The sequence below is a fragment of the Helianthus annuus genome, chromosome 11 (assembly GCF_002127325.2).
Source record: "Helianthus annuus cultivar XRQ/B chromosome 11, HanXRQr2.0-SUNRISE, whole genome shotgun sequence".
NCBI lineage: Eukaryota > Viridiplantae > Streptophyta > Magnoliopsida > Asterales > Asteraceae > Helianthus > Helianthus annuus.
Window position 1 is genome coordinate 188,375,794 of NC_035443.2, and position 14,306 is coordinate 188,390,099.

Consider the following 14,306-nt stretch of genomic DNA (forward strand, 5'->3'; position numbering starts at 1 on the left):
GGACATGCTTTTGATGATTATATAAATTTTTGTTTAATGCTCTTTTGTCTTACATGACCCGACCCGCTATGAACCGATTTTTTATATAGCTAAGGGCCAAAAATCTTTAAAATTATTCCGCACCCTTAGCAAAAAATTCCTGGATCCACCACTGGGCTTATGGGACTTAGATGGGGACCTCCTTTGATGAAGGTCATGCCCTTGCTGATTGGCAGCCCCTTCGGGTAAATAATAATGTGTTTTTGTCACTTCCTCTCCTTTTTATTTGGATTCCAAATATTGCATGTTCCATAACATTATATGCATTGTTAAACACAAAAAAAACTAATCTTCGGTTCACATCCATATCCTAGATGAATTCTCATCGCCAATCATTTTCGTGTATAGAAGTTACAATGGAACGCCCACTTTCTTTGACATTCATTATTTTGTTACCAAATTTAACTGTTAATTTATTCTTAAATTTATTTGATGGTTTTTAAGGTATCATCTTTAGACACCAATTTCGTTGACATCTTTACATCTAATTATTTCATTGTTTTATAGTTTTTCTTAGCAAATAGCTTTCACAACCAATTTGTAGTTTATAAAAGATTTATAGTTTTGAGCATTAATTTTTTTTTTCTCAATTACTATTTCTTAAAGGAGGAGCAAGTACATGAGCCAAATAAGGACCAAGTTGTCGACGAACTTCAGATAGCAACTTTTCAAATTCGTGTAAGACCTTCCCTTTTTTTACTTCATCTTTTTTGTTAGTAAAGTTTTTATAAATGAAACTAAATTATAATTTGATAAAATAGAGATAACGAGTCATTGTAAAAACTAGTAAGGTGCAACCCGCGCTCAACCGCGGAGAAAACGTGAAAAAAGGTTTAAAGTATATAGTATATTTGGCACATGTTTTACATCAATATAAAACCATAAAACAATAAAACAATACGATGCCAAATAATATTTTCTTATAGGATCAAATACAAGGGACAAGATAAATAAAAAGTGTAAGAAGGATTCTATAATCTTAGATTTGGAGGGATGTGATTGTTTTAGAGAAAAGAAAATAATGAAAGGGCATAAAGGGAATCCTTCTCTCTCTACATGCAAAACACATGACAATTCCCCCATTAATTTAAAATGTTCAAAACTTTTCATACGATATTTGTTTTAAAAAAAAATTCACCATAATAACAACCAACGTTTTTTTATCTTTAAAATGAGTATGACCATTACTATATAAAAATAAAATAAAAAATTTCACTTTTACTAGTTTTCTTTGTATTGTGTTAAAGGTTATGGTCACTATGTCTTTCAACTGGGTTTTGGTTCTTACGTTTTTTACTATGGTTTCAATACATTGTATTATTATCAAAACTTATAACACAATGTTAATTTGGGTTATGTCCATTGCATTTTAATCAGATTCTATAAGAGAATGTATGACACAATTAAGATGATGTTATATTTAAGTTTTCTATACATTGTGTTATAGCTTTTGGTCGTTGTGTTTAAATTGCTATCCATTATGTTTTAATCCGTTGTCATTATGTTTTTATTTTGTTGTTCATTGTGTTTTAATATGTTGTTCATTGTATTTTACGTTATGTCCATTGTGTTTAGTCTGCTGTCCATTGTGTCTTTTATTTGTTGTTATCGATTGTGTTATTGGTCTACTTTCTATTGTGTTTTCAGTTTGATACTCATTGTGTTTTATGTTATGTCAATTGTGTAATACACAACTGGGTTTTCTCATTGTGTTTCACGTTATGTCCATTGTGTAATACGCAACTGGGTTTTCAATTTTTTTTTAAAGTATAACAATAGGGTACTCATATTAAAGATAAAAAGACACTCGATTATATGGTATAATTTAAAAAAAAAATAAATAAATGACGTATAAAAAAGTTACGGACGTTTCAAAAATGTGCATAATCTTTGTATTCTCTTTGACCAGATTACCCTTCCCACTTGATTCCTTCTTAGACACTTGTCACTCTATAGTGACTTTTTACACTTCTTATTTTTCAACCTCTTTGCACTATAACTCAACACATATAAACATATGTAAATAACAGTTAAAGTGAAAGTTACAAGACATATAGATACACACATGTGTGTGTGTAAGGGAATGTTCATTGGGGAACACCTAAAAAGTGGGGAACCGAGGAAACATGCATTTAACATGTTAAAAATTCAATTTAACATGTTAAAGATCAATTTTTTTAACTTTTTCTTACAAAGCTATTGCATATAAATACATGTAAAAGTCTTTTAAAAACTAAAAGAATAAAAAAAACTTAAAAAAGGTAAAAAAAATTACAAAAATGATTTTTTATTTGAAATAACTATTTCGCATCTTTATATGCAAAAGCTTTAAAAAAAATTTTAAAAAAAATAATATTTAGTATTTTAAATTGATTTTCAAAATATATTTAACATGTTAAATACACTGAGTTCCTCACTTTTTTAGTATTCTCCACTGAACCCCACACTATATATGTATATATTATAATATAACTAAATAAAATTTAAAATATATATGATACGTATATAATCCAACTTCGTTATAGACACATGTATTAGACAGGGTTGTATAATAGAAATTATATAATTGTGTAATTTGTAGATAACTGATTTGTCTTTTTTAAATATAACAAAAATAAATAAATCATTAAAATAAATGGATCAAATATACACATTTGTAAGTCCAAAACTTGGATCAAACAATGATATCACATACACACCAAGGATGGGCGGAATCCAAACTTGGTGAGATTCAAGAAAAATGAAAAACAAGAACACAAGAACACCGAATCACCTTCAATACTTGCACAAGTTCTATTACTATCAAATAGCAAAATGTCTGGTACAAGTATCCTAAGCCACCCAAATCGCCTCTCTCTGTTTCTCTAATCTAGGGTTTCTCTCTGTGAAGTGTTCTTCCTAGTTATGACAATAAAACTAGTTTATATACCCTAGACAAGCCCACTACCCTATGTGGGCTCCCCATGGGCCTACCTGGCCCACATGGCCTTAGGCATGGCCCAAATGACCTATACATGGTCCAAACCTGATATAAACTAACCCGTTAAAGCCCAGTTCGCAACCATAGCCCGTTGCGTATATTTGATGCGTTAGTCTCACATTTCTAGAGCCTAACAATCTCCCCCTAGATTGATGCATCAAATTGTCTTCATATTATTGAATTCAGCTATGTCTTCAATGGAGTTTATGGTTGTCACTATGCTATAGGTATTGTGGAAGTGCTTGACTTCTGAACTCTCAGCACTTGCACTTTGTCTTTTTCTTCTTCTCTTGCGGTTAGCTTCATATCATGATCACGATCAGCATTGCTTGAAACATCTTTGTCAAAAAGAATGCGAGAGGAGGATTCTTAACAGCTCTTTTCTTCCTCAATCTTTCTCTTTCAAGAAGGTTCACATGTACTTCTTCAAAAGTACTATCATTGTCAGATGATGACTCGTATCTGGTTCTTCTGACTCACGTACATCTAGTTGGTGTGATGTTTCATGCTTTGTTAGCAACTAACAACATCTCATTCATCATCAACCCCCTGTTTCTTGATTGAAATCAAGTTCTGCAAATGCTAAGAAATTCACAAGCAAACATTTCTATGCAACAGAGGAAAGTACCATATGAACTCTTAGTACATCCAGCTACTTGTACTCGGATTTCACAATTCGGATTTCTTTCAACTTTTAATGATCAGTCAAATATTCAAGAACGGTTAAGAATTTTTAATAAAACAAATAAAACACTCTATTTTTTTTTTATTTTTGGTTTTAAGGAAAAACAAGACACTACTTTTGAATTTTTGACTTTTCTATTTTTTTTTATAAATGAGAACATAAACAGGAACGATGAAACTAACTCAAACAGTTACAATGTACAATTACAATTGCACTGGGATCAAAATCATTCTTAGGCAGACTAAGGGACATTTTTCAGTGCGAACTTATTCAGACTGGTCTATGCGATTGCCAATATGTTTGTCCTCTTAAACTTAACACTCTTCAATTTTCAACCTCGTGATACGTTTAAGGTAATATTATACAATAATACCTGTGTGCCCATTTCATGATATACCTCTGCGATCAAGGTAAGCACAACGATTCATCATAGCAGGTGAGTATACTGAGATCATCATTTTGATTTACAACGTCAGACTATTGGAATCTATAGAAAGAGGTTGGATTCCTTGTCCGACCATCCTATCCTCAAAGACAGCCTTCTAGCTCTTACCCTTCTGCCTTTCGAATACCCCTTCCTACTTCTTCATCCTAGCTCTCCATTTTGTTGAGGCAATTCTTACTTGTTCATCGGCAACTGATCTAGCTCCTGAAATATATAACATTCTTGATCCTTCCTTTTACTAGTCTTCTCGGCTGGAATCAAAAAAGATTCTCCGCTCTGCTCCTACTCCTTCTTCTCCTTTAGGATAGGGAACAGTCCAGTACTTTCATACAGTAGAGTGACCAATATTTGTTTCCAACGAGGGTTAGGCAAATACCTTTTTGGTACGAATTTAGCTATTTAGCTAAATGGAATTCCCTCAAATTGAGTTTATCTTCCTTGAAGGATTTTGGTCTCTTTGGCTCTTTTAAGATATCCTGACTGTGCCTAATCTGGATGCAACAGAAGGACAACTAAGATATCCCCGGATGACTCAACAACATAAAGACCCGAAGCATCACATGTTGGTTATCAATCAAGGCAGGATTTAAGACCATAAAATCATACGCCGATGATATGTTACCCACATGGTGCATAGTTCGTTATGTTTATATCACTTGGTATCTTTTATCTATTTGAGCGTTAAGCCTACCGACATATCACAATAGATCTTAGTCTTTTCAGCTATAACACATTACATGTGTTAATCAAGCCCTTTAGCACGAACATTTATTTCATTTCCCATTGATGCAATAAAATCTTTTTGGATTTTTGTTTTTCAAATGTTTTTGTCTTTTTGACTTTTTCTCATTTTCTCCCCCTAAAACAATGCATATGTACATATATTACCCTCCCCCCTAAATTTGTGCATCACACTTTATGCGCAAATTTACCTAATAATGAAAACGTATGTACAATGTCATAAATGAGAAAAAGAAAATATTTTTTGTTGTTTTTGCTTAACAATTCTGTTACATCCCTTATCTTCTTCAAAGGAAACATATCATCTGTAAAGAAATAGAACTTTTTTCCAACAGTGAGATGTTATCCGTTATATCCCTGGAACAACCGCTATCAACATTCCAGAGATTGTTAATAGTTCCTCCTTGGTTATTCCTGAATAAATAAGGAGATTAGTAAGACAATGGTACCCAGGCCATCGTGAGCCTGGGTATTCCTGAAGCATCAAAATAACACATTTCCTTTAAACACATGTCCCCTTTTGTTTCATGGATTGGTGTTGCATTTGGGTTTCCAAATTTGTTTTGGCTTAACAAACGTGTTTGTTGCCTTCGATTGAGCAACTTTAGTTGTTTCAGGTTTATTAGTTTTAGAAATAGATTTTTTTTCCTGAATTGCCTTGCGTTTGTTTTTAGCAGCATTCCAATCCTCATCAGATGGTTTAACCTTGGTATTCACATTCTTCATTGTCTTAGGTGATGATACCTTCATTGGCTTGGAATGGTAGTTATCCTTTGGTGTAACCCTCTGATTTTGAGCATAAAAGGGTATATAAGGACAATGTGTACAGTTCTGAGAAATGTGACCAGGAATGCCGCAGTTGAAGCATGTTTGTCTCTTCATGTAGAATGCATTCTGATCAGCTTGTGTAGCTCTTACAGGCCCTAAAGAACGAACTGATCCTTTATGTGCTTGATTTTCTTACACATTTCTTTCAAATGAAGATGAATTTGGATGCCTATACTTGTCGTTTGTAGAGGCCTTTTGTTGTGGAGATTTCTTTTGATTCTTCTTGTATTGCTTAGACTGCATGTCTTGTTCTGAAATCTCATCTATATTTCCAAAAGCTTTGTTAGCACAATTAAATGCATATTTCTCACATTTGTCATTATTGACAGGCTTAACAAAAACATTTTTCATATCATGAGCCTTTTAAGGATGATTTCTGCCTTTAAATGATCTTGGAGAATGTGATTATCTTTGATGTTTAGACTTCTCCTTTTCTCGTTTCTGATCTGCTCATTTCGGCTCCTTTTGCTTGCTTTGATCCTTTTCATAACAAACAGAGGTTTCAAACTTTTCAGATTGTGTACTTGGAGCCTCTACATATCAGTCTTCACTGCATCTTTCATGTCACCAGCTTTGACAGAATCGAAGAGTTCTGGTTTATCAGATGAAACACCAAAAACATTAGCTGGCTCATTTAAGAGTCATCAGCACAAGATGGTTCATCATCTTCTTCTGTCCAATCCGCAATTGTCACTTCTTCTGCACATGAAGTAGGAACATTTGTATTGTTCACATAATCAGACAAGAAAACATTCTCAACCACATTAGTTTCAAAGGATATTCTGAGGCATCAGAAGATGTAACAGTCTCCTCTGGTAAAACCTCTTGATCATCATCAAAATTTGAAACCATAGAATCTAAAATATCAGTCTGAGCAACTTTTTCAGAAAAACTATCAGAAAGACCCTTTGTTTCAGTAAGCATAGATTGAACAAAGTTCCAAACATAAAGATTATGTACAACACATAAAGATTCATTCGAATCTATAGTAGCATTCAAATGCGGTTTGTCATCCACTTCGGACTGAATTTCAACTATCACTGAATCTGCACATGAACTGGAACAGTTAGAATCATTCATAGAATCACAATTTGATAAATTCTCTTTATTACCCCCTTTTGATCTCAGAACCGGTTCACTTTTAGATTTTGATCTATTGATCAATCAACTGATTCATTTGAAAACTTTTGAACTGATTCCATGGTTTTAACAAAATCTATGGGCTTTTTAGATTCAGTTAATTTGGCATGTTTTGGTTTGAAAGGTTCCCAAGAAACATAATCACTTTGTTAACCATACATCATAATTTTTTCGTTTTCTAGATCTTGCTCAGTAGTGGGCATTCTAGAATAGTTATGATTATATGGAGTTGGAACCTGTTTGTAACCCAAACCCTTCCCTTTGTTCTCTATATATGCCAGTTGCACATTACACAGATTACGAACGGTGTCGTTGGAAGTATCAAACTTCTTTATGTTTAACTCATTCTGTTGATACTTACCAGTTAAAAGTTCTAGCTCTACTCTCACAGAATCAAGTTCCATATTAAGCTTGTTTCTTATAGTCATGGACCCAGCATTGCTTTTGATTAAGATCCTTGTGGAGCTGTGCTATATAATTCTTTTGTGCTTCAACCTTTTCATAGAGTAACTTATTGTTCTCTCGAAGGCTGATGCACTTTGACATGGCATTGTTGTAATCATTGATTAAATTAAAGCTGTGTGCTCTCATTTGTGCAAGTTTATTTCTGCAATGATCTGACATAAAAGAGAGTTTACCATTTAAGAGAGCGATTTAGGTTCATCGGTCTGTGCCATCATTCCGTTTGAGTTCATCATTTATTTTAAAATTACCAAATAATTAGATGTAGAGTGAATTGCAAGTTTTGTCCTTTATCTTTAGGCCATTTTGTCCTTTATGTTTAAATTTGACGAGTTTTGTCCTTTATCTTTAAAAATCAAGCACGTTTTACCCTTTGGGCCATAAAAATCAAGCACGTTTTGTCCTTTATGTTTAAAAATCAAACACGTTTTGTCCTTTATGTTTAAAAAATCAAGCACGTTTTGTCCATAAAAATCAAGCACGTTTTGCCCCAAAGGGTAAAACGTGCTTGATTTTTAAACATAAAGGACAAAACTCGTCAAATTTAAACATAAAGGACAAAACTTGCAAAATGGCCTAAAGATAAAGGACAAAACTTGCAATTCACTCTTAGATGTATTTTAAAATAATGTGAACAATTCTAAAATTAGGTCGATTCGAAAACTCACTTCGGAACAGTCTTCTCGAAACAGTAGTTCAATTCGAAACCCTCAGCAGCAATTCGAAACAGTGTCAATCCGAAATGTCTTATCCAAAACAGTGTCAGTTTGAAATGCAATCCGAAATGTTTATCCGAAACAGTAGCAATTCAAAACAGAGTATCCGAAACTATCCGAAAAGTTGTCACTCGGAAAACTATTCGAAATGGTGTGTTCGAAATGCTGAATTCGAAACAGTGGACCCGAAATGATTCGAAACCTGCAAAACAAAATATGCCAGTAACAAACTTCCGAATTATCAGGGATTTGAAATCTCATAAACTTGGTAACTGAAATCCCGAAAAATCGTGTAACAAATTTTTCGAGATCTTTCAAGCAATCTTTTCGAATTCTTCGAAGATTATCCAAAAACAACAGCAGACACAGACAATCTTTAAGCCACTCTATCCGAAAACTCTCCTCTATTATCTGAAACTTAACAAATAATTATCCGAATTAAGCAAAGATGATCCGAAATGATGAATCTTCACAGCAGACTTTGAACACCGTATTTGGAACACTAGCAGACTCTTAGCACAACAACCCAGCAACTTCCTCCGAAAACAACCAGAATCAGTGTGATATCAATCTGAGCCTTGAAACAGATTCAACAGGCTCTGATACCAATTGTAAGTCCCAAAACTTGGATCAAACAATGATATCACATACACACCAAGGATTGGCAGAATCCAAACTTGGTGAGATTCAAGAAAAATGAAAAACAAGAACACAAGAACACCGAATCACCTTTAATACTTGCACGCGTTCTATTACTATCAAATAGCAAAATGTTTGGTACAAGTATCCTAAACCACCCAAATCGCCTCTCTTTGTGTCTCTAATCTAGGGTTTCTCTTTGTGAAGTATTATTCATAGTTATGATAATAAAACTAGTTTATATACCCTAGACAAGCCCACTTCCCTACATAGGCTCCGCATAGGCCTTCCTAGCGCACATGGCCTTAGCCAAGGCCTAAGTGACCTATACAAGGTCCAAACCTAATATAAACTAACCCGTTAAAGCCCAGTTCGCAACCATACCATGTTGCGTATATTTGATGCATCAGTCTCACACTTCTAAAGCCTAACAACATTGCTTGTTCCTTAGGTCATGTGTATTGGGGTATTATAGGGGGATTGATAACATACTTAACACCACCCCTGAGGTGTTGTAGGGGCATGAAGAGGTAGGGGCATTTCTAGTATAATGTCCAATAGAGTGAAAACAAAGCGGAAAGTAATGATTGAAAGGGCATTAAGGGGCCTTAACCATTACACATTTTAAAGGCGCGTTATGATGCTTATGTGGTGAGGAAATGCCCCTAGGGGACATTCGGACCATGAGTAATGGGCCTTATAAGGGTGTGAAGTGGCTTGATAATGCCCCAACACCACCCCCATGGCTTTATATGAGCATGAAGAGGAAGAGACTTTTCTAGTATAATGCCCACTAAGAATAACAAAATTGGAAAGTATAGAATTAGGCATTAAGGGGGGTTAACCATTAGACATTTTTAAGGAGCATTATAATGTTGATGTGGCGGAAAATGCCCCTTAGGGAACAATAACCATTACGTCTGGCCTAACCATTACGGATGGTCTTGGTAGATTACATACCCCTTTCATAAAATTACCATGAGCATTAATACATCACTAATAAACAAAAACCAAGTCTAAATTTTCTGTTGAACATGTATACACACTACTTCAAATTTAGAAACTAAACACACATCTATACACCAACTGAATCGGTCCCAACGATAAGCACGAGAACTCTTAAGCCGATTTCCAAAAGGTTAGAATCGGAACTCCCAAGCTGGTTCCATACGCTAAGCACCTCTTGAAACATCTCATGGATTAACCCTTTTTTTAAGCACAAAACCATTCATATATTAAAAGTTGTTAAAGCACCGGATCGATGACGAACATCAACATTGCACTTGATTCATGACATGAAGAACAATCATAAACAAAACAAGAAAGAAAGATGTAGAAGATGAATCTCTTTATTAATGAATCAGTCATCACATATTACAAACCGAATACATCATCTACAAGTTGGTTTAGATCACAAAGATCTAAACCAAGCTTTCTCTCACTAACACATAGTCACGCTCTCTCTAGAAATGTGCACACACTATTGAGGAATTTCTTAGGGTTTGTGAGAGGTTGCACAAAGCTGATCACCCAGATCCATTCTCACTGAGATGAATAGATTGTGATGGATGCCTAATTCTAACCTATACCCCCCATAAATATAGGCTAGGGCATAACTCTAAGTCCTGACAATGCATATCCACAAATTCGGACAATGCAGTACATAACTTTATCCGAATTTGTCAACACATAAGTTCAGACCCTTTAGACTCACTTCCATCCGAATTTAATCAATAATGTTGACATATCTTGACTTTGGACTTTGACCAGAACTGATAATGCATAGTTACTCGACAAGAGGTGCACTTACAGACTCCCCCTTAACTGTTGCTATCAGTTCTGTCTGGCATCGATAATCTTCAGTCACCGGAAACTGCACTTACAGACTCCCCCTTGACTGATGATGTTATGCCTGCTTTCTATTTTGGCTGAGACTTGATCTTTCTTGCAGAGCACAACGATCTTCAACCCTTCTAATTAAGGACTTGCTGATGATCACTTAAATGGCCGCTTTGTGAAAACTGAAGCATCTAACATCAAACACTGTAGATCCTCCCCCTCAAACTACTCCCGAATCAAGTTAACGTGAATCAGCCTACAACCAAATATAAGAATATCGCTCAAAACCATAATCTTCAAACCTAACCGGGAGCAGAAAGAGACATTGGATTTCCAATCCCCAATGATGAACACTTCAACTTCCGCAAAGATATGAAGTTCAACTCAGCTCGATAAGTTAATAACAAACTGAACCTTGTAAAAGTACGTCCACCATCTTTATCAAAATTTGCAACCCTTCATGTATGATCTCATCTCGTCACGAATCTTCATGAATCAACTCCTATTTTCACGAATCCACTGAATCCCCGATGGCTTTCATCTCTGATCTTCCCCTTATCAAGAAGCACCACATTATTTCGAGAACAGACTAGCAACCATCTCGGAAGAGGGACCAAGAAACTAATCACATCTACTCTAACAAGCAACTAATAAGGCTGAATCCTTTGTCATCCGATAGCTTAGGCTTTTGAGCGAGACTACGATATGAAGGGATATCCTTTTTCCCGCTCATTAGGCCCCCTTCTCCTCACCCTCTTCGGTCTTTAACTAGTCGTCAATCGAGAATCCAACTTCATCACGTCCATTGTTGATTAACAACACAAACACATGTGATAAAACTCCATCATACACGAGCCTTTTACGCACAGTATTTAGATTTACGAAGACAATAGGAGATTTTTACTTCCCCTATTTCTTCGTAAACTGTCAACGTTCAAGCCACGTCACCTTCGTATCTTCAAATGCCCGAAAACAGTCCCAAATTGTCTGAAACCTCTAGAACGGACCAAATCCGTACACCGAGAATCTAGAAGCCGAATATAACTCTAAAATTCTGAATATAACCCATAAATTCGGACTTTACAAGTAAAAATCAACAAATTCGGATTCGAAACATAAGTTCTGATAAAACCCTCAACAAATTCGGACAATGGAGGTAAGTACGGACAAAAGATTCATTAAATCATGACACTTTCACAAATTCTGACAAATATTCTCCTAAATTCAGACAGATGAAAAAGGAACTCTCTAATTCGGAAAATGAAAAACAAGTTCTGACAACTCTAAATTCACTCAGGGGCTGTTTGTTTACCTCTTAATGAGGCTTTTAATGGTTCAGACCCTCTTACTGGTGCAGTACTTAATGGTTTAGACCGTTTGTTTTGTGAGCAGATGTCTGAATGGTTCAAGCATTTGCCTCTGAATGTTTAAGTATTATACTGGTTCTTAATGGTTCAAACCTCTTACTGGTTGAGCACTTAACCATTCAGAAGTTGCCAAACAGCCCCTTAAATTCAGACACAAGTGAATATAAATTCTGGAACTTTAAATTCACTTCTAAATACGGACAATCCACAAACTTTAAGTCCTGATAACCTAAATTCGAACAAAAGAACAAGGAGGATAAGTTCTAATCCCCTTTTAAATTCAGACAGGAGGCAAAAGAATAAGTTCTGATAAACTTTACTGACAATTTTAAGTATTGACCAATACTTATAAATTCGGACAAAGTAGAGATAAGTTCTGACAAACTGATTCACTAAATTTTTTGAAATCTATGAATTACAAAGTCTGACTACTTCTAAATACGGACATAATTACAAGAAAGTTATAAGTGCGGACATAACTCTTGATTCTAAGTACGGACATAAACACCCAATAGTCAGATCTCTTTATAAGTTCGGACAATTGATGAAAATAAGTGCTGACACCTTCACAAACTAATGTGCGGACAACAAATCAAATGTTTAAATGCGAACAAGCCCTAAAAACTCTTAAGTGCGCACAGATCAATCCTTGATTCAACAAATACAGACAACAAACCTTTTGATCTTAAGTGCGGACAGTTGAATTTAATCTAGTAAGTGCGGACTTAAAGAGTATAAGAGCGGATATAAGCTTAAGGGTTAACTGCAGACTCAATAGTGTTTTAATGCGGACAATATGAGTCACAACTATGTGCAGACTGGATGAATATTATCACAACTGCGGACAAGGATTCATAACATATATGTGCGGACAAGAAAGAATAAATAAGTTCGAACAAGGTTTTAGATCACAAGCGCGGATGAATGACAACCTTCAAACACATTCTTTAAGTGCGGACAGATATTAAATCACAAGCACGGACAAGACTTTAATTCACAAGTGCGGACACCTATCCAAGTTTTAAGTGCGGACAGATCAAGTAAATTACAAATACTGACAAGTGTGACTACGCATTAAGTCATCATAAGTAACAAATACAGACAGTAATGCTTTTAACACAAAGTTAAATACAGACACTACCTTTTTTGGATCAAAACACATATATGAAACAAATTGGAAAAGAAGAAAACATCTCAGACGACAAACAACTTCAAAATCTTCAAGTTTTCTGTAGAATCTTCACGTCTCCATGATGTTTGGGGGAAACAAACATCAAATCAAGAGCAATGGTGATTCATAAGGCGGTTAGACCATTCTGAAACGGTAACCACGCTCTGGTACCACTGTTAAAGCACCGGATCGATGACGAACATCAACATTGCACTTGATTCATGACATAAAGAAGAATCATAAACAAAACAAGATAGAAAGATGTAGAAGATGAATCTCTTTATTAATGAATCAGTCATCACAGATTACAAACCGAAAGAGTATACATCATCTACAAGCTGGTTTAGATCACAGAGATCTAAACCGAGCTTTCTCTCACTTAGACATAGTCACGCTCTCTCTAGAAATGTGCACACACTATTGAGGAATTTCTTATGGTTTGTGAGAGGTTGCACAAAGCTGATCACCCAGATCCATTCTCACTGAGATGAATAGATTGTGATGGATGCCCAATTCTAACCTATACCCCCATAAATATAGGCTAGGGCAAAACCCTAAGTCCTGATAATGCATATCCACAAATTCCTGGTCACAATTCAAAGATCTGTGTAAAAATCCTTCTCCGGTGACTTCGAAGATCAGTCTTCGAAACCCTAGCCGCCCATCAATGATCTACCTTCAAAAAAGCCTTCTCCGGTGCCGTCGCAAGTCACCAGAACCCACCTTTCCGGCCACTCGTCGGATGTCTACTGGAGAGGAAGATATTTTAGGGATGGGGACGACGGTTGGCGTGTGTGCAACTATACATCTTTTTACATTAATTTTTACACACGATCTCGGTTTTAATATTTATAAAAAATGCTTTATACCTTAACATTAAAACACACACAAAAGGACAAGTGTATCCTGTCATATATGTAGCAAAGTATTGGTAAGAGCCAGATATCAATCCATGGAACACGTGTGGAGTAGAGTACTAAATCTTTGTCATTTATTTACCAGTAAAAGGATATGTGAATGGGTGTTTAACTAAAATTATCTAAAACTGTATTTAAGACATATTAGACTCCAAATATGAAAAATATATATTATCTTGTTTCACAAACAACCTAAACATGTTATCTATATCAGATATGTCACAAAAGCACTTGATCAACTTTCCAATTGCAAAACAGTTAGTCATCTGCTAGGTGTTTTCTAACATTTTCCGAAAGTTAACGCGATAAACACACGTTAACCACCTAAAATCATTCT

The 14,306-nt window shown here is 35.2% G+C and overlaps 1 protein-coding gene across 5 annotated transcripts in view; it reads left to right on the top strand.

The window, feature by feature from the left end:
- LOC110889018 overlaps nt 1–14,306 on the top strand; it is a 92,884-nt gene that overhangs the window by 17,471 nt on the left and 61,107 nt on the right. For 4 of the 5 annotated variants that reach the window (XM_035980397.1, XM_035980400.1, XM_035980398.1 and 1 more), the window contains one exon: nt 646–717. The exons of the other annotated variant lie outside the window; for it this stretch is intronic. In XM_035980397.1, coding sequence (XP_035836290.1) covers nt 646–717 — 72 coding nt within the window. The remainder of the gene's footprint in view (nt 1–645; nt 718–14,306) is intronic. 5 annotated transcript variants of the gene reach the window in all.